Source organism: Oryctolagus cuniculus, chromosome 12, assembly GCF_051225735.1.
Source record: "Oryctolagus cuniculus isolate XC-2025 breed Fujian yellow rabbit chromosome 12, ASM5122573v1, whole genome shotgun sequence".
NCBI classification, from domain to species: Eukaryota; Metazoa; Chordata; class Mammalia; order Lagomorpha; family Leporidae; genus Oryctolagus; species Oryctolagus cuniculus.
This window is the reverse complement of record NC_142878.1, coordinates 56902220-56923455: the sequence shown is the minus strand read 5'-3', so window position 1 is coordinate 56923455 and position 21236 is coordinate 56902220. Positions and strand designations below refer to the sequence as shown.

Genomic DNA, 21236 nt, shown 5'->3' with positions numbered 1-21236 from the left:
CTCCCATGGGGTGCAGGGCCCAAGGACTTGGGCCATCCTCCACTGATGAGTGCAGTTTTTAAAAGCCTCTTCTAATGTGTTTGGAACAAGGAGAAATGAAAGGAATAGGCCATCCCCTGGGGCTGGAGTCTAATGTTGAGAGAGAAGAGTCTTATTTCCTATCAAAGGAACCTAATCTTCAGCACGATAAAAAGGAGAGTCCAAAATAGTTAACAGGTGATTAAGTTTTAACACAGGTGAGAAGATAGAGTGCCCAATCTATTTAATTGGATTCAAGCCTCCAGACTCAAAGAAGTTCCATTTCAGAATACTGAGGAACTTGCAGCTGCTGTTAATGCTGGCCTTGGGTTTCAACGGAAGGGTTAACTAGCTGTCTGACATCAACATATATGGCAAAGCCAAAGCAAATTTTATTCTTAATCCTTTCTGCAACCGGAGTTCCTCAGTTTCTACTCCTCCTTTGTGCCTGTCTCGCTACCCTGTCTTTGGTCACTGAAGTGGGGAGTCAATTCCTTTATAGAAGCAGCATTTTGAAAAATTTCAGTGGAATAAATGAAGCAGTGAAACCAACAAAATGAAAGTTAACAGAACAAGAGGCAAGCGGTAAGTTCTGCATTTATCATTTTATATTATGAACAAGAAATACAAAACAGGATATGTAGAATAAAAAGTCATTCACATAATCCTGGTGGACTCCACACATTACTTTGTGTGATACAGCTACCAAAACAGCTAATGAAATCTTAGAAAGCATTAAGAAAGCCATAGTTTTCAGAATAAAAGAATAGGGTTACTGTTCTTTGCCAGACATCATATCATCTGCTGTATTCTGTTCAGCTTAATAGGTATACAGAGAAGGATAAATAAGATGATCTAGAACCCAAGATCACAGGAGCTCAAAGGATTAGGGAATTTTCATTTTGGATAGCAGACAGCTGTCCAATTTTAAAAAGATACTATGGTTTGTACAGGCTGTGGCCCCCAAACTCATGCAGATGGTCAAATCCCAAAGTCACACGTTCAGTATGCGAAGAAAGTGAAGACTTAATCCAGTTATGGTGCCTAAGAGGTGGACCTACAAGGAGGTCCTTAGGTCATAGGGAGCATGCCTCTGCACGATTGTTCTCATGAGAGGGTTGCCTAGGGAAGGCTAAACCGGGCCCAGCCGCTCCCTCTGTTCCTGGCTCACTCTGCGATGCTTCCTCTGCAATGCTCTTCCATTGCTGTCCTCCGACTTCACCAGACACTTCAACCAATGGGGCCTCTCCAGTCTTGGATGGTGAATTGCCAAAACCTTGAGCAAAATAAACCTCTTTGCTTCATGAGCAACTTCTCTCCAGTATTTGGGACTGAACTAGGAAGGAGCCAGCCTTTTTCTCTGTGTTGCTTTGTAAAATTAGCTTCAGGTGAAGGCAAACTTTTTTGTAACAAAAGGGAAAGAAAACTAGTATTGGTTGACATCATGTGTCCCTTGCTGTGCTAAGTACATTAAATTATTTTATTAAAGTTTTTTGGAAATGTATGGATATTTGGGAGGGTGGTGAGCTCCCACCGCAAGTCATGTTTCCAGTTTAGCACTATTCAGGTAAAGCGTCGTTATCTCTTTTCTGCTTCCAAGACATGGGAACACCATCAGAGCCCTTCTGGCACCAGCTTCCTCCTTGGAGGCAGACTATCTTGGGCAGCCAAAATGTCTATGCTTTTCCAATCTACATCCAGCCCAGTTTCAAGTTTGCATAATCCTGCTGGATGGCTGACTGCAAGTGAGGGGCCACTTAGTCCGTATTTTCCAAGTCGCCTTCCCAAGTCTTGAATGTCGGAATGCAAGGATGTGTCTGTTGGAAGGGCTTGGTGATGGAGAACCCAGGAATTCCATGGACTTATGAGGACTGTAGGGTCAGATGGGAATGGGTCAGGACATATTCTGTGAATGCGCTTCTGTCCAGTTGCAGCCCTTCTCCTCACATATACCTGTAGTTTTACACCACAAGTCCTAAAGTCTTCTGCCCCTTCTGCCTCAGGGATGCTCCGGCAAGTGAACAGTGTATTAGCCAGGGTACTGTCCTGGCAGAAACCAAAACTTAGCTTGGAGTATTCAATCCTAAAGAGACTTTAAAAAGGGACCATTTCAGAGGAGTGAGCAGGGAATCCACAAAAGAGCCTCCTACTCCACTTACTTTGTTAAATCACCTAACCTCATGTCATATTTGCATATTTAATTATATGTTTATTGTCTGCCCATCCCCACTACAAAGCGGGCAGAGAATTGTGTCTGTTTTGTTCATTACTATAATCCTGGCACCTAGAACACCATATAGTCTAACAAAGGTGTTCAGTAACTATTTGTTGAATGAATGAATGAAGACTAAACAGACTCATTAGAATGCATATAGAGAATTGCCCAGGAATGACATGTGATCCATCTTTCCTGTTTCAATTCCATCACAACTTTGAGTAAAGGAGCTGAAACACAAAGATTGTATTGGCCACAAGAGGGCGGTGTTGATCAGTCTTTGTAGGGGCCTTGTTGTGAGACAATCTTATCCCCAAACCATAAAAAGAAAATCTGGGACAGGACCATGTCCTCAGCCAAAGCAAGCACATCGACATTGTCTTCCATGTGAAATTCACTGAAAATTTCATAGGGAATGTTCTCTAGAGGAGACAAGGGCACTGAGAAGCCAGAGCATGAGCAGTGTGGAGGAAGGAGCTGCCAAGGGACACCTCAACCGCTTAGCTTCAGTAACCATGGAGACACCTCCAGCTAGACATATGACCTCATGTTTTGTTGCACCTTCCTCACCTCCCTTCTCTCTGTGCTGTCAACTCCCAATAGTCTTTCCTTGCAAAAGGCTGGGCTTTCACAATATACAATCTAAACTCATGCTTCTAGTTATCACTCCTCAGATGCTCTTGGAAAGAAATACAAACCATCATAGGGATTCTTCCCTAAGTCTCACTTTGTAAAGCCACCATTCTAAGGCGCTGTGTACAAAGGCATCATAAACCCCAAGATACAGGCACTCAGTCGTGGCACCATAAGGCAGTCATGGACAGGGCAGGAAGAGGGGAAGGCCAGACAGGTGGCCTGCAGCGAGGAGAGGTCACGGGAGGCATGTTGGAAGTGAGGAAATTTGAGTTGGGCTTTGAACAATAGGTAAGTGTAAGTGTATTTGGCTGTTTCTAAAGCACTTTCCAATTTTACACATTGACTTTTATTCACATTTGAATTTTAAGGTAATTTTCTTCTCATTTATGAATGAGTAAAAGCACATATGCGTGTGAAAAAGGCCAGCTTTTCAGCGCATCCCACTCCTCTAAGACATAAAATAAAAAGTGTGGTAGGGGAGATAAGGTGTCATTAAAATTACAGAAAGGAACAAGCCTTCTATTCATCCTACTGGCTCCTTAATGGAATGCCCTTTATCCTCACTCCAGAGTGACTGGAGAATCTAACAAAAGAACATGTGACTTTTTCTTTATTTTTAAGAAAATGTGGAACAGACCATAGAAGTTCTGGGAGAGTTTTTCATTCAAGTGCAGGTTGTATCAACGGTACAGGGCAGAACTGGTGGATGCCCAGCGAGGCTCCAGGACTCCCAGACCAAATGTAGGCTAACATAGTGGTCTCTCTACAAACATATTCTTTATTTGAAAGAGAGACACTCTAGAGGGGAAGCAAAGAAAGAACAAAATGAAGACATCAAACATCAAGTAGTAGCTCTGAGTCAGCAGCTCCCACTTCCTTCCAGGACGACCCTTCAACACAGTGGCCTCTGCTATAGCTCCCTCTACTCAGGAGCAGGGTGAGCCCCCACTGGCCACCCCAGACTAGTGTGGTAGAACTTCTTCCACCTCTAGAGTGAGGGAGGGAAATAAGACGTCCCTCAGCCACGTCAAGGTGTCCCTGCTCATTACCATGGGCAGGGCATCCACAAGGAGGTCCGGGTTTATGTACTGCAGATGGAAAAACACGTAACCCAGCAGCCTAATGAAGATCATGGCCATGAAGACAAGACACCGGAAATGCCTGCAAAAAGACACTTATCATTAGTGCAGGGGAAACAGCCCAAGGTCAAGCAGTGCAGATGAACCTCACACTTACAAATTGCTGGTGAATTGTTTCTTCAGGCAAATCTGGTGGTCTGGGGAGGATAGGTGGGAGGTTGGGGGGTACAGAAGGTAAGGGTAGTGGGATGGTGAATACAGAAAAAAGTGATGCCATGGTCAGGAGTTGAGTATAACTCTTCTGATACTTTTGTCTTCCAGCAGAATAGATATCCACAAAGAAAGATTGGAAGAGCAAAAGGAGATGACTTTCCAGGTACTATATTTTAGGGATTCCTTTTTAGGGGTTGTCAGAAAATGTTCAGAAGTGTCCCACTCACAAACCTCATCATCGGTGCCCCTCTTCTGGCCTTTTATAGCAAACAGTTCTAGAACCTGAAACATGATTTAGCCACCTGTGACATTAACATCCAGGTAAAGTGAACACCAGCATTTTCTAAACAGACCAACAGACCAAGTCCAAAGAGACCAACCCAAACAGTAAAAAATGTGTGTGTGTGTCTGTGTGTCTTCTTATGTATACCCAAACCAAAATTCTACCCTGGCAACTAGTCAAAGGCTGTTGTTCTTCAGTTATACTGACATGTCCTAAATAAAAGTTTTCCTTAAAGTGACACATGAAACATGTCTGGGTTAGTCTCCATATTTCAAAAATCAAAAAAAAAAAAAAGGCACAGAGAGTTCAGTGTCATGTTTTTTTTTTTTTCCCTCAAGTTTTCAACTTGAAGCAAAAGAGCTAAGAAAATTAATGCCCCTTGAACTCCCCCCAACAGAGAGGACAGTGGAGCTTGTCAGATTCAGGACCTGGAAAGTGGAAAGGGGCCAGGCTGAGGTTCATAAACGTGGAAGTTGAGGGTGAAATACAGCCTACAGCCTTCATCTGAACTCAGAAAAAGCCAGTAATTCTTCTAACCATTTATCATTGTCTAACTCTGATGTTATAATTCTGGGTTGCGAAAGGAAGGAAGGGGCTGCCTGATGTTCTCTCTTTGATGGATATGGGTTTTCTTTGTTACTTTCTTAGATCAGCTGCAGACCCATATGATCTGAACTAGCTAAAAACTAAGATTCTGCCATTTACCTGTACCAAAAGACCCTCTTTTGTTTCTTCATGATGGTCCTCTCCTATGGGAGGTAATAAAAATCACAGTTATGGCTGTCCACATGCTCACAGAAGGGTAATGTAGCAGAATGGCTAAGAGTGGCCACCCTGGAGTCAGGCTGCCTGGGTTAATGCTGGCTCTGCCACTCTCTATGTGTTAGGGTATGGAGCAAGGCATTTCCTAACTCCAGGGTTATTGATGGACACACATACAACACACACACACACAGAGACGGACACACAGAGACGGACACACAGAGGGAGGAATGTAGAGAGACAGACATACGGGGGAGAGAGAGAGAGAGAACGAACATACAAATCCAGGGAAGGGGAGAGTAGGGGGGAAATCCCGATTTGGAGTAGCAAGGACCTACCACGTCGCTTTGGATGGTCTCCACCAGAATTGATCCAGGCTTCACAATTTGGGAGGAGTTATTCTGGACTTTGGATCTAGGTAAAAAAGATCAGAGCCAATAATGATGTAAAATAATCCAAGAGACTGATGAGAGGAGTTTCCTAAGTCATTTTTCATCTATGATCATGATTTATTTCCTGGATCCAAAATAACATTCACTATGCTCCACATTCAAAATTCATAATTGCTCAGCATACTAAGAACCAGGGTAATGTGATCCATTCTCAAGAGAAAGAAAATTTATAAGATAAAGATTGATGTGACCCTAAAGTTAAATTCAAACAGAAGTCTGTCTTTTGGTGGCAGTTCAAAGGTCAGTTCTGGTCTTGTATCCCCAGCTGAGCTGTTTGCAGATGATCCTGAGTGTGCAAGGCTTGGAGCTCCTCTGGAGACCGGGACAGAGTTTAAATGTAAGGCCTTCTCATGCCTGACTCCCTGCTTTCCTTCCAGCACCCTTGGCTGCCCCAACTCTGTCTTCTAATTTTTATCCCAGAAAAACCATTTAGCTGCCTCTTACACACCAAGTTTGGCCTACACTCAGGCTAGCAGCTCTGCAAATGAGGCAGTAACCTCCTGCTATCCTCTCCTTCCAAGAGTCGGCGCCTCTGTCATATCTGCCTGCTTTTCTTCATTCCCCATTGCCTTCTGGTCATTGATTGTACATTTATTTTCATTTGTTTTATTTTGTGGTTCACATTTTATAATTATTTTCCTCCCCCTGGAGGGGTTGGGTCCAGTGAAAGCTTAATCAGCATTTTAATGGGAATTTCTTTTTATAATCATCAAATGAAAGAGAAAAGATAGAAGTGGCACAGACTCCTGATTCTTGCCCCAATGGAATAACTGTATCAGACTAGTGCACCTCGAAAAGCAACTGTGAAAACTGGGCACAATGCCTGACAGCTGTTGGAATGCATTGGCAGGTGCAGGCAGAAGTCAGGGGGATGCTGACTCATGAAGCTCACTGGACTGAGCTCATTCACCCAGGCTTTTCCCTAGGACATTTACCAATCTGTGGTTCAGGGCAATCGAGTCCAAGCAGCAATGACAGCTTCAATTGGCTGAGGACACGGAGGCTGGAATTCAAGGCCATCAATGTGACTATGACTTGAGGGGAAAAACTCAAGGGAGGTAGAAGTGAGTTCAAACATCTGAATGGATTATCCTCTCAAGGTAGCTGGCTCCTAAATTGTGTGTGTGCAGCTCAAGATTCCAAGAAAGCAGAAGGTGAAGAGGTGAGCAAACAGTGGTGTAATCACACAGTGTGTGGAGGAAAAGTCAGGGTGCAGGGGGCATGCGCATGTTTTCAAGGAAAAAACATGATCCTTTCAACAGATGGTACACAAAGGTTTCCCAAAATGTAGTATATGTCATGACAAAAAGTATTCAGCAAGCTGAAAATAAAAGGGAAATGTCTTAGTCTGACAAAGCATGGCTACAGGAAAGCCATATATCATAATACTTAATTGTAAAGCATTAACACTTTCCCCCTAAGTTCAGTGATAAATAAATAAATGATATCCACCATCACTCTCTCTAGCCTATGCTGTACCAAAAGTCATAACTAATGCTGTAAGTCAAAAAGATAATAACAGGTTTAAAGATTGGAAAGAGAAAGACACAGCTGTCATTATTTTTGAATAAAAATCTAAAAGAATCTACAGATTACTAGAATAAATGGATGTAGCAAGGTTGATGGATATGAATTATATGTAGAGAAACCAATGTCATTTCTGTATACTAGCAGTAATCCAGTCAAATTAATGAACAATGTGATTATAACAGCAATGAAATGTCAAATACCTGGGAATAAATCTGATGAAAGATACACAAAAATACTATGCAGAAAACTACAGAACATTATTTTCAGAAATTAAGGAAGACTGAAATAATCAGAAGGATAAAGATGTTAATAGTTTGGAAAACGGTCATTTAAATATTATCGTTCCACCAAATGTATCTGTAGGATCCATGTAAGTCCAATCAATCTTTCAATACTTTTTGTTTTTAATAGAATTTGAAAAACTGGTTTTAAAATTTATATAGAAATGCAAGAACAACCAAGATAATCTTGAAGAACAACAAAGTTATAGAACTGAAGAAACCATATATCAAGATATTACAAATCTACAATACTTAAAGCATTGTGGTATTGGCACGAGTATACAGGCATAGACTAACAGTACAAAACAATCATCCAGAGATAGACCCACATATAAATACTCACCTGACTTATAAAACAAGTCACCATTGCAAATGCATGGTCTCTTCAAAATGGTGCTGGACCAATTGACAAGCCATCCAGAAAAAATCTTAATCTCTACCTCAAACTACACGGGAAAAAAAATTCCAGATGAATGGAACTTAAGGGTGAAAGTTAAAACAATAAAACTTTCTATGGGAAATTATAGGAGAGTAGTTTTTTTTTTTCATTCAACCATTTATTTTTCCTCCAGAATCCTTTTATTTAAGGAATACAAACTTCAAAAATTTCATATTTACAACTTTAGGAACATGGTGATTCTTCTCACTGAGCCCTTGTCCCACCCATTCTCTTATTGTCATTCTTTTTACCAAGATCTATTTTCAATGAACTTTATAGACATATGATTGATTATGTTAAGAGTTTAGCAAATAGTATGAAAGAAAAAATAAACCTGTTCCTCAACAGTCAAGACAAGGATGTTCAAAGTTATTGCTTCTCAAAGTGTCAATTTCACTTTTAGGTTGTGTGTTAGGTGCTCTGTTAGTTATCACAGGTCAGAGAGAACATATGGCATTTGTCCTTTTGGGACTGGCTTATTTCACTTTGATGTTTTTCAGTTTCGTCCATTTTGTTGCAAATGACTTAATTTCATTTTTTGTTTTGTTTTTGATTTTTTTTACTGCTATGTATATTCCATGGTATACATATCCCATAATTTAACGAGTCTTCAGTTGACGGGGAATTGGGTTGATTCCATATCTTAGCTATTGTGAATTGAGCTGCAATAAACATGGGGGACAGATAGTTCTTTCATAAGCTGATTTCATTTCCCTTGAGTAAGTAACCAGGAATGGGATGGCTGGGTCATTTGGTAGATTTATATTCTGATTTCTTAGGTATCTCCGTACTGTCTTCCATAGTGACTTTATCAGTTTACATTCCCACCAACAGTGGATTAGGGTACCTTTTTTCCACATCCTCACCAGCATTTGTTATTTGTTGGTTTCTGAATGAAAACCTTTCTAACAGGGGTGAGGTGAAACCTCATTGTGGTTATGATTTGCATTTCCCTGACAGCTAGTGATCCTGAACATATTTTCATGTGTCTATTGGCCATTTGGATTTCCTCTTTTGAAAAATGTCTATTTTAAGTCCTTTGCTTATTTCATAACTGGGTTGTTTGTTTTGTTATGTTGACTTTTTTTAAACTTTTATTTAGTAAATATAATTTTCCAAAGTACAGTTTATGGATTACAATGGCTTTTTCCCCCCATAACTTCCCTCCCACCCACACCCTTCCCATCTCCCGTTCCCTCTCCCATTCCATTCACATCAAGATTCATTTTCAATTATCTTTATATATAGAAGATCGATTTAGTATATATTAAGTAAAGATTTCAACAGTTTGCACCACACAGAACATAAAGTGTAAAATACTGTTTGAGTACTAGTTATAGCATTAATTCACATTATTGAATTTCTTGAGCTTTTTATATATTCAGGTTATTAATCCTTTATCAGTTGCATAGCATGCAAATAAGTTCTCCCGTTCTGTTTGTTGCCTCTTCACTTTTGCAGTGCAGATGCTTCTAAATTTGATGTAATCCCATTTGTCAATTTTGGCTTTGATTGCCTGTGCTTCTGGGGTCTTTTCCAAGAACTCTTTGCCTATGCCAATGTCTTGCAGTGTTTCCCCAATGTTCTCTAATAATTTAATGGTATTGGGTCATAGATTTAAGTCTTTAATCCATTTTGAGTGGATTTTTGTGTTAGGTGCAAGGTACGGTCTTGCTTCATAGCTCTGTCAATGGAGACCCAATTTTACCAGAATCATTTGTTGAAGAGACTGTCTTTGCTCCAGGGATTTATTTCAGCTCTTTTGTCAAAGATAAGTTGGTTGTAGGTGCATGGATTGATTTCTGGCATTTCTATTCTGTTCCATTGGTCTATCCATCTGTTTTTGTACCAGTATCAGGCTGTTTTGATTATAACTGCCCTATAGTATGTCTTGAAATCTGGTATTGTGATGCCTCCTGCTTTGTTTTTGTTTTAAAAGATTGCTTCAGCTATTCAGGGTCTCCTGTGTTTCCATATTAATTTCAGTATCATTTTTTCTATATCTGAGAAGAATGTCCTTGGTATTTTGATTGGTATCACATTGAATTTATAAATTGCTTTTGGTAGTATGGACATTTTGATGATACTGATTCTTCCAATCCATGAACATGGAAGATTTTTTGATTTTTTTGTATCATCTATTTCTTTCTTTAATATTTTGTAATTCTCATTGTTTGACATCCTTGGTTAAATTTATCCCAAGGTATTTCATTTTTTTGTAGCTATTGTGTATGAGATTGATCTTAGAAGTTCTTTCTCTGCTGCGGCAATGTCTGTATATACCAAAATTGTTGATTTTTTGTGTGTTGAATTTATATCCTGCCACTTTACCAAACTCAAAATTGAGTTCCAATAGTCTCTCAGCAAAAATCCTTTGGATTCCTTATTATAGAATCATGTCATCTGCAAATAGGGATAGTTTGACTTCTTCCTTCACATTTCTATCCTTTTGATTTCATTTTCTTGGCTAATGGCTCTGGCAAAACTTACAAGGCTATATTAAATAGCAATGGTGAGAGTAGATATCCTTGTCTGGTTATGGATATTAGGGGGAATGCTTCCAACTTTTCCCCATTCACTAGGGTGCTGATCATGGGTTTGTCATAAATTGCCTTGATTGTGTTGAGGAATGTTCCTTCTATATCCAATTTGCTTAAGGTTTTCATCATGAAAGGAGGTTGTATTTTTTCATATGCTTTCTCTGAATCTATTGAGATAATCATATGGGTTTTTGTTCTTCAGTTTGTTAATGTGATGTATCACTTTTATTGATTTGCATATATTGAACTATCCTTAATTACCTGGGACAAATTTCACTTTGTCTGGGTGAATGATCTTTCTGATATGTTGTTGGATTCGATTGGCAAGTATTTTGTGGAGGATTTTTTATCTATGTTCATCAGAGACATTGGTCTGTAGTTCCATTTCTCTGTCATATCTTTCTCTGGCTTAGGAATTAAGGTGATGCAGGCTTCACAGAAGGAGTTTGGAAGGATTCCCTCCCTTTCAGTTGTTTTGCATTGTTTGAAAAGAATTAGAATTAGCTCTTCTTTAAAAGTCTGGTAGAATTCAACAGTAAAGCTATCCAGTCCTGGACTTTTCTTTGTTGGGATGGTCTTTATTACTGATTCAATTTCCATCTTGGTTATTGATCTGTTTAGGTTTTCTAGGTCTTCATGACTCAATTTTGGTAGTTTGTATGTGCCTCGGAATCTATCCATTTCTTCCACATTTCCCAATTTTTTTGCCATACAGCTGTTTGTAGTAATTCTTGATGACTCTTTATTTCTATAATATCTGTTGTTACATTTCCTTTTCCTACTTAATTTTATTGATTTGGGTCTTTCTCTCTTTCTCTCTCTCTCTAGGTTAGTTGTGCCAATGGTGTGACAATTTTGTTTATTTTTTTCCAAAAAACCAGTTCTTTGTTTTGTTGATCTTTGGTATTTTTTTGTTTCAATTTTGTTTATTTCTTCTCTAATTTTAATTTTTTCTTTCCTCCTATTAATTTTGGGTTTAGTTTGCTGTTGTTTTTCTAGGCCCTGGGGATGTATTGATAGCTTTTTTATTTGATGCCTTTCCCATTTCTTGATGTAGGCTAATTGCTATAAACTTTCTTCTTTTTTGCTATATTCCATAAGATTTGTATTGTCATCTTTATTTTTTCCAGAAATTTTTTGATTTCTCTTTAAATTTCTTTAATTATCCACTGTTCATTCAGGAGCATGCTTTTCAGTCTCCATGTGTTTGCATATGTTCTAGAGATTCATGAGTTGTTGATTTACAGCTTTATTCCATTGTGGCCAGAGAAGATGCATGGTATGATTTTGATTTTTTTGAATTTGCTGAGACTTACTTTATGGCCTAGCATCTAGTCAGTCCTAGAGTAAGTTCCATACATTGGTGAGTAGAATATGCATTCTGTGACTGTAGGATGGAATGTTCTATGGCTATCTGTTAGGTCCATTTGGTCTAATAACTCTGTGTTTCCTTGCTGATTTTCTGTCTGATTGATCTGTCCATTAGTGAAAGTTGGGTATTGAAGTCTCTCATTACTATCGTATGGGTGTCTATGTTTCCATTTAGATTTATTAATGTTTCTTTTAAATAGCCTAGGGCCTTGTAATTAGGTGGATATACATTTATAATAGTCACATGATCCCTTAATCATTACATAGTGAACTTTGTCTCTTTTAACAGTTTTTGCATTACAGTCTATTGATATTAGGATGGCTGCATCAGCTCTTTTTTGTTTTCTGTTAGGATGGAATATCTTTTTCCATTCTTTCAGTTTCAGTGTTCATATATCTTTGTTGGTGAAACATGTGTCTTATGAGCAGCAAATAGATGGATTTTGTTTTTTAATCCATTCAGCCAGTCTGTGTCTTTTAACTGGAAAGTTGAGGCCATTTACAAAGTGACTATTGATAAATAATGACTTTGCCCTGCCATTTTCCCGTAAATATTCCCATTGTTTACTTTGAATTTCCTTTGTACTTTTACTGATAGGTTTTCTGTCTTCACTTCATAGTGATGACCATGTTTCTGTGTTTCTGTGTGTAGCACATCCTTAAGTGTCTTTTATATAAGGCTGGATGGGTGGTGACAAATTCTTTCAATTTCTGTTTGTTATGAAAGGTCTTTATTTCACTTTCATTCCTAATTGAGAGCTTTGCAGGGTACAGTGTTCTGGGTTGACAGTTTTTTTTCTCTTAAATCTGAATATATCTTGCCATTCTCTCCCAGCCTGTAAGGTTTCTGATGAAAAGTCTGCTGTGAGTCTAATTAGAGATTCTCTGAAAATAATCTGGTGTTTCTCTCATGCATATTTTAGAATCTTTTCTTTGTATTTTACTGTGGAGAGTTTGACTACAATATGTCATGGTGAAGATCTTTTCTGGTCATGTCTAATTGGATTTCTATGTTTTCCTGTACTTGAATGTCCCTTTCATTCTCCGAATTGGAAAGTTTTCTGTAATTATTTCACTAAAAAGGCCTTCTAATCCATCCTCTTTCCATGCCTTTAGGAACTGTTAAAACCTGTATGTTGGGACATTTGATAGTATCCCATAGATCTTCAACATTATTTTTTAGTTTTCTAATTTCTTCTTTTTTTTTTTCAGTTTGTAAAATTTTCCAGTGATTTGACTTCTAAATTGGATATTCTTTCTTCTATTTCACTAAGTCTGTTGTTAAGGCTTTCCACCACATTTTTAATTTGTTCTGCTGAAATCTTCATTTCAAAGATTTAATTTTAATTTCTCTTTAAGATCTCAATTTCATGGGAGAAATTTTCTTTCATGTCATGTACGGTTTTCAGTAATTTGTGGATTTACTTCTGATTACTTCTAAGTAATACTATGATCAATTTATTGAATTGCGTTTCTTCAATCTCTTCATTTTCACATTCTAGTATTGAAGTGTTGTGTTTTTTTGAGGGCATCATGTTGCCTTCTTCATTCTTGTTTCTTGAATTGCTGCATTTATTATTCAGCATTTGTGGAGATACTCGTTGGTTTCTTTTTTTTTTTTTTTTTCTCTGTGATGGCTTTTATCTTTGGATCATATCTCTTTGACTTAGTGGAGTGTCCACTTTTTCTGTGAATACCCAGAGGTATGTGGTGGATTGGCCAGGGAGCTCTGTTCAGTGCTGCAGGGTGAAGGAAGTGCACAAGGTTTGGTGTGGTAAATCTCTCCACTGCCATTTTTTTTTTTTTTTTTTTTTTGGTCAGAGGGGAGGTTTGTTCTGCTCTGTTGGCATAGTCTCACACTCATCTCCTTTCCTCTTAGGAGACTAGTGTTTGAGTGCTAGCCCCAGTGGGTACAATATTCATCCACATTCACACAAGAACCACACAAAGGATCTGTGCAGTCCTTGGTGTAAGATTAGATACCACAGCAATAACCCTCACCAGGGAATCAGAGAACCCTTCGAGCATGGAGCTACCCTTAGGGAATTCCCAAAGTCCCAACCACACCCTGTGCCCTCCCACACAGTCACAGTGTTTTCACAGTCCTGGCACATAAGCCTCCCACAACCACAAGCCCCCAGTCCCTGTCAATTCTCCCGCCCAGACTTGGGCATCTCCACTCAGCTGGTTACTGAGAGTGTAGACACAAACTGGCGCAGCTGTTACATATGTCCAAAATGGCTCCTGCCCTCTCTCAGCTTGTTATAGAAGAGAAGTTTTATAACTGAGAGCACTGAATATAGAAGAAAAAATTGATAAACTTAATAGATTAAATTTCCTTAAGATTAAGAACGATTGCTTTTTAAAGAAATTCTATTAAGAAAGAATAGAAAACTGTGATACATATATATGACAAAGAACCTTGTGAAAGAAATATAAGGAGCTTGTACAAATCAATGTGAAAAAGACAAAAAACACAAGTGTAGACGAAAGACATGTTATATAAGAGGATATCCCAATCTCCAATTAGCAATATGAAAATCTATAAAACCTCATAAGTAGTCAGTGATTAAATGCATTATTTAAATCAAAATTATTTATCACTACAACTCTCTTTCCAGAAAGGCTAAAATTTTAAAAATTGAAAATACTAAGTGACAGTGAAGATATAGAATAACTAGAATTCTACATTTCTTGTGGGAGCAGATACCGGCACAACCTCTTTGGGAAAATCAATCAGGGAGGTCATTCTTTCAAACTTACATTTCTTTTTCAAGAAGCAGCACCTCCTTTTCCTTTTCCATCTTCCTCAGAATTTCCTGGTATTTCTTCCCACAAAAAATGAAAAAAAAAAAGTCACCAACGAGAATTTCTGTCTTTCATTACAATGTCATTGATAAAAAATATTCTGCTAAGACTAAGTCTTCATATTCTATATGGTACATTCCTTGGAGTGTTCACATAAAGGTAAGGAAGATGTTCTAATAAAAAAGTATGAGATATTAGTGACCAGAATGGATACAAATAAAAGGCATTCTCATTATGGACCCTGCTCTGATTCAAACGACAGCTCTAATGCTTACCAGCTGTGTTCCCCAGAGCATGTTACCTAACTCCTTATAACCTCAGTGTTCTCCTGCTTGTAACATTATCATTCTAATAGAATTATCAGGCAGATTGAGGAAAAATTGAGAGTTTAACCCAGTGCCCGGCACAAAACAAATTCTTAATGAACATCTCTCTTGTTATTTCTACTGTTGCGTAACAGGCATTCTCATGCCTAATGAGAAACCAACGACTTCAAAGCCTTGGAGAAATTTTGCCCTTACTCTGCCTTTTCCCCAGAGGCCTGGTACCTTTATGTAGTGGGCCTGATCCTCACAGAGCTGATACACAGACTGGTAGTCACTCTCTACCTAGAAAGAAAAGAAAATTAACACATCCCGTAAGTTAAAGGAGAACCAAGCCTGAGCTGCTCCCTGGAGCCCTACTTGGTACATTGGACAGTTGCCTGGTTTCCAAGCAAGTCCTTAGTTGAAGGAAAACTACAATATCACAAAGAGGTGATCTCATAATTCACTTGTCTAATTTTCACAAAGAAAATTGCCCAGGTTGCCATATGCTCTTAGGTGGGACTCCAAGGGATATTTCAGGGCACTTATACTTGGGATGTGATGGTGGTATTTGAGGTAGAGGAATATTTTAAGAAATGGAAAAAGCAATACTTTTAAGAGACACTTTCTTCTCCTTCCTTTGCCTCAAATGATTCTGTTTATAAGACCCTTTGAGGGGCTGTGGCGCAGCAAGTTAAAGCCCTGGCCTGAAGCGCTGGCATCTCATATGGGCACCAATTCTAGTCCTGACTGCTCCTCTTCCAATCCAGCTTTCTGCTATGGCCTGGGAAAGCAGTAGAAGATGGCCCAAGTCATTGGGCCCCTGCACCCATGTGGGAGACCTGGAAGATGCTCCTGGCTCCTGGCTTCAGATAAGCCCAGCTCCGGGTGTTGCAGCCATCTGGGGAGTGAACCAGCAGATGGAAGACCTTTGTTTCTGTCTCTACCTCTCTCTATAACTCTCTCTCAAATAAATAAAATAAATCTTTAAAAAAAGACCCTTTGAGTTATCTCCCTTTAAAATTTTTTTTATTTAATGAATATAAATTTCCAAAGTACAGAATATGGATTACAATGGCTTCTCCCCCCATAACGTCATTTTATTTATTTGAAAGAGTTACAGAGATAGGGAGAGAGAGAGAAAGAAAAAGAAAGAGAGGAAGAGAGAGAGGAGAATGAATCTTCCATTTGCTGGTTCACTCCTCAAATCAGAATCCAGGAGCCAAGAGTCTCCTCTGAGTCTCCCAAGCACTTGGGCCCTCCTCCCTTACCCTCCCAGACACATTAGCAGGGAGCTGGATTGGAAATAGGAGCAGCTGGGACTCGAACCTGCACCCATATGGGATGCCAGTGCTGCAGGTTGGGGTTTTAACATGCTGCACCACAGTGTAAACCCCTTAAAATGTTTTTTAAGGCAAAGATAAAGAGAGAGAGAGAATATCTTTGATCTACTGATTCATTATCCAAATGCCACAACAGCCAGAGCTGGACCAGGCCAAAGCCTGGAAACAGGAACAAGGGACTCAATCCACATCTCCCACATTGGTGGCAAGGACCCAAGCACTTGAGTCATCAATTGCTTCCTCCCAGGGTGCATATGAGTAGGGGCTCAGACTCAAACCCAGGCACTCCCATAAGGAATGTGAGCATCTTAAGCAGGGTGGATTAACTACTGTGCCAAACATCTGCCCCATCCTGTTCTTATCCTGCATAGACCCTCAGCAGAAGAGACAACTTCATCTACCTTGGCCATTTCCTTTTCTTGATTTGCACAGGACTCCATTGTCATCTGTACTTTTACCTATGGAAGACAATGAGTGACAGTAGAACGTTTATAGCATTCTTTTAGAGAAGGCAAATGGGTAATTATCATCTTCTCCATACTAGCAAAGAACATAATGATGGCTATAGATTGAGGACATGTGATAGCAATGTATTAGAGCAGGCATGGTTACTACCCTCATTTTTATAGATAAGGAAACAAAAAGGCATGGATTCAGTTAAGTATACAATCATAGTACGTCACATAGTGACAGAATAGCCATGTAAATCTTGGTAGCCTGATTCCCCAGTGAACCTTATCCATCCTTCCTGCAGTCCTATTCACCAAAGCTCACCAGATATTTTCTCCACTCATATTCAGTATGGTGCAGTAGTATGCCCTCTGAATCACATAAAAATCAAAAGAAAACCTTGCTCCTCTTTTTCAGAGGGAAAAAAAGATAGTGGGGCTCTTGCATGGTGGGCTTAGTCAGTTGGTCATATTTGCCACATATATCTGTAATGAGCCTCCCAATCATGGGAGTCCAATTCTTTCATTCAATAAATATTTATTGGATATCTATCATGTGCCCGGAAATATTATAGGCACTCAGGTGTGAACACAAAATTCATGTTGGAAAATTCATGTGAAACACAAAATTCATGTTGTCAATGGATTTATCTTCCAGTAGCATACAATGATAATAAAAATTAATGTTTTTTAAAAAAGCCCTTGGCCTACAAACCCTGGGTTTGAAAACCAGATTGTTGACAGAGCCCTGTGTAATTGTGGATGTTACTATTTTATTCCTTGAATATCTTATTTATGTGTCCTCATTGAGATCATGCACTTCATGATGGCAGGCCCTGACAAGCATTCAGAACATGTGTTGCATTGGCCTGTGGATGATGAGGCTTCACAAGCAATTCCCTCCATTTTGATGCCATGGAAGCCATCTCTGCTACGAGTGTGACAAGGAATGACCTTACGAATGCCCCATGGGCCTTTAACATCTCACCTCAGGGAGTCCTAGAAAACAACAACTTCCAGAACCTAGAATTGACAGATAGTCTGGAAAATCTTTAGGTTTGTTTTTCTACTCACCTTCAATTCTGCCAACATTTGCTTTAGGATTCCTTGATCAAGGCCAACATTCTGAAACCTGTTTGAAATCTGAAATATCATTCCACATATCAAGAACTAAGTAAGGCATACAACCATGAAAACTTGGGAGAGTGGCAGATTTGACTATCTGAGGCAGCAAAATGGTTAACTCATCCAGGTCTCCATAGACACCTGATGGAACACTGTTTGCATTTCCCTAAGAAAGCTGTCTGATTCCATGCTAGCTGGACACAACTTTTGTTCCCATATCCTGTGGATGCTAAGGCTCAAAGAGGAGAAGAGGAGGATGGGAGAGGCAATAGAGTGGGGCAAAATGTTTGGGGAAGGAGGAACACCTCATTTCCTCCTTTATAGTCTTTCATCTTGCTCCGCAATCTGAAATTCCCAATTAATGCTGGCCTTGGTCAGAGTTTGTTCTAAGATCCATTAGATAGCAGTACATGGATTTTGCTGGTTACTTCAGACTGTAGAGTTCAGGAAGACAATTATGGGGATTCCTCAGAAATGGATTTTGTGGTGTGGAAACCAGCCCTTTCATTCATATACCTCCTTCTGAGTGTGCCCAGACCCCCTCTCTCAGGCTCCCAGCCCACCCTAACGGTCTTTCCTGTATGAAGACAATGTTCCAGGGCCCCTCTTACCTCCTTCTGAAGCTCTGCTACATTCCTGCTAAGGAGCTTATTCCTTTTTTCCTGTGGGGAGAAGAAAGCAAAGGGGGAAAGCCTATGCTGCTCTCCTATCCTCCCCTTTACCAGACCCCTGAAATAATATCTGGGGATGAGTGTACCAAGTAGAAAAAATGTACTCTGGCCCCACGTGGTGGATCCAGAAACAGAGCCCAGGCACCAGCTCCTTTGCTGAGTGCTACATCCCAGAACACTCTCTTAAACAGCTGTGATTCCTACAGATACAGAAATGATGAGCATGTGATGATTGCTGGGAAAGAGGGCACAGTAGAATTGTGAGCAAGTGCATCCGAGGATGCCTGGCTAGATGTTTGCTTACCAGTTGTCCTGACTCCAGTTTCAGGTCCTTCAAGGCTTCCTCCTTCTCTAGTATGATGTGGTTCAACTCCTCCTTCTCTTTGACTCGCCCCAGTGACAGGGTGATCTCTGTTTCCAGACTGAAAATTAGAAAATTATCCAGGTGTGGGGCAGTCCTAAGGAAGCCACCAGGACTTCAGCTTGAGGCGCTACCCGAAAGTCTCAGGGATCTCTAGTGACCACCAAGGGCAGCGGTGATAAAATGTCAACCTAATGCAGACATTTAATGCACAAATCTATACGTAAAGCATTTTGAGGGCACCACAGTTCATACTTTAGAATTTAAATAGCATGCCACAACTAGCCATAAAAAGGAGTCATCCACCTTTCAATTTTCTCTCTATCCTAAGGGACATTCAGATAAAAAGAAACCCTTCCCCTCACCAACAGCAAATCCCAACCTTTGAATAGTTTCTTCTTTCTCTTGGATTTTTCTAAGAAGAATCTGATTTGCCTCATCCAGTTTCTGCAGGTCCTGTTCAAGATCTGAGTTCAGGTAGTCAAGATTCTGTTTTGTGACTTCCAAATTTGGTATTTCCATCATCTTGCACCTATAGGAAAATTATCTTCATTACTAAATTCAGGCCAGGAAAATACAAGAGCATAATATGGAAGATTTTTCCTGTAACCTTACTTATTCCCCCAATTGCTGTAGTTAGTAAGCCTAACCAGTTCTACCTTATTTTCCATGATAAATTGATTTCCACAGTGTTTTGCATAAAGAAAATTGCTGGAGTCAAATCCCATTTTATTTTCAAATATTATAAGTGGAACTAAATACACTATAATTCTTTTATCAAGCAAAATAAAGGTTTTTCATATGCATAATCATTCTCTAACTTACATACTTATTTTTATATGGAGTATGTGTAATCCAGTGAACCTATAAAGTGTGTGAGCATGTAAAAGGGAGAGGAATTTCTTCCATATCCATTGGTTGCAGACTTGACTATTTACTAACCCAACTGGACAGATGTGTTTGCTGAGTGTAGAGCTAGAAAGCGGAGGGATCATTTCCCCAAATAAGACCGATAAGCTATTTAAGACAACAGCTATTTCTGAAAACCACTCCATTGATCTGAAAGAACTACAAAGAACTGAAACAAAAGCTTTTGTCTCCTCAGGCTTGAGGATACCTTGGCATAACCAAGGTTTTCCTCCTTCCTGGATTGCAGGAGATTCTCCCTCTAGTACCAAAGTCTTTGTTAATGTCAGTACTTACACGTCATTCAATGGGTTCTGTCCAACTTCTTCCATCGTAAGTTTCCTAAAATGTGAATGCAAACATCTGTTATGGAAATGAAGCACCTGATGTCCAACACATGAAGGATCAGTAAAAAGGTAGATATGGTATTCAGGCAGGACAAAGCCGAGACAGAAACTCAAGCTTTCTATACTCTGCTTCCCAGGATCAACTGCAATATCATGTACAAACTAAATTTCAGCACAACAGATCATATTTTAATTTAAAATGCTGTAAATGAATCTAATTAGAGTATAGACATATTTTTGTTTCCAAAAATTTTCACTCTTTGGTTACTTCTATCTTTTTTAACCTACCTTTATCTCATCACTGGTAAAGTGTAAACAGTACCCCTGCACGTCTGTTGAAAAATTAACGAACAGCTTATTTGTAATCCAAACCTTCAGGAAAACTTAGAAAACAATGTAGAGGAGTCAGAGTAAAAAAGTTGGCTGCCTGGGGCTGACATTGTGATGCAGCAGGTTAAGCCACCTTGAGATGCCTGCATCCCACATCAAAGTGCCAGTTCTAGTCCTGGTTCCTCTGCTGCTTATCAGCTTCCTGTCAAAGCACTTGGGAAGGCAGTGGATGATGGCTGAGTCCCAGCAGCCCATGTGGGAGACCCAGAAACAGCTCCAGACTCCTGGATTTGACTTGGCTTAGCCCTGGCTATTGCAGGCATTTGGGGAATGGACCAATGAATGGAAGCTCTCTCTCCCTCCTCTTCCTCCTCCTCCTTCTTTTTCTTCTCCTTCCTCTCTCTCTCTCTCCCCTCTCCTTCCCTCATCCCTCCCTCTCTCTCTCCCTTTCTCTCCGTGTTACTCTGTATTTCAAATAAATAAGAAGATAAATCTTTTTAGAAGTTGGCTGCCTGATTTCTATTAGTCCACTGCTGTCCTATTTTCCTCAAGCTCTAGATACTACAGGCTGAGTTGATCCTGAAACAGCAGGAAAAAACACAGCATGTGAGCAGTAGGCTACAACTACTAGAAGACAGAACAATCAAGCCCTGAGGAACATCCTCTCCTGGTCATTAATCCATAATTAAAGTTCAGGACAAGACCAATCAAAGTAGAATGTAAAACCTCTTCTCCTTTCCATATTCCATCTTCTTATCCATTGCCTTCCTTT

At 39.6% G+C, this 21236-nt stretch overlaps 1 protein-coding gene and 1 long non-coding RNA gene across 6 annotated transcripts; one reads left to right on the top strand and one right to left on the bottom strand.

The window, feature by feature from the left end:
- Positions 1–294: 294 nt before the first annotated feature.
- On the top strand, positions 295–15902 carry LOC149123069 (uncharacterized). Of its 4 annotated transcripts, XR_016218538.1 has the most exons (4): positions 295–603; positions 4270–4324; positions 6759–6820; positions 15703–15902. It is a non-coding gene; the product is annotated as an uncharacterized LOC149123069 (long non-coding RNA). The 4 variants fall into 4 exon arrangements; XR_016218539.1 differs by lacking the exon at positions 6759–6820 and having other exon boundaries at positions 4273–4324; XR_016218537.1 differs by lacking the exon at positions 6759–6820.
- LOC103351146 (transmembrane and coiled-coil domain-containing protein 5B) lies at positions 3832–20119 on the bottom strand. 2 transcript variants are annotated; one of them, XM_008269257.5, is made up of 11 exons: positions 20085–20119; positions 19264–19413; positions 18825–18942; positions 18461–18511; positions 17799–17867; positions 16677–16733; positions 15176–15235; positions 14583–14647; positions 5545–5620; positions 5150–5193; positions 3832–4030 (listed from the first exon to the last, which is right to left on the bottom strand). In XM_008269257.5, the coding sequence occupies exons 1-11, from the start codon at positions 20117–20119 to the stop codon at positions 3832–3834; spliced, it is 924 nt and encodes a 307-aa protein (XP_008267479.3). The 2 variants fall into 2 exon arrangements, with proteins under 2 accessions (XP_008267479.3, XP_089167133.1); XM_089311007.1 differs by lacking the exon at positions 20085–20119 and having other exon boundaries at positions 18825–18931; positions 19264–19321.
- Between the last annotated feature and the right edge of the window lie 1117 nt (positions 20120–21236).

What these genes read in the sequence shown, in the direction of transcription:
- LOC103351146 (XM_008269257.5), bottom strand. Translation starts at nt 20,119, where the DNA reads ATGGAAGAAGTTGGACAGAACCCATTGAATGACGT. An exon ending in TAGCAGAGCTTCAGAAGGAG is followed by an intron (nt 17,868 to 18,460) that starts GTAAGAGGGGCC and finishes ATGATATTTCAG; the next exon opens with ATTTCAAACAGGTTTCAGAA. An exon ending in ATCAGGCCCACTACATAAAG is followed by an intron (nt 14,648 to 15,175) that starts GTACCAGGCCTC and finishes TTTTGTGGGAAG; the next exon opens with AAATACCAGGAAATTCTGAG.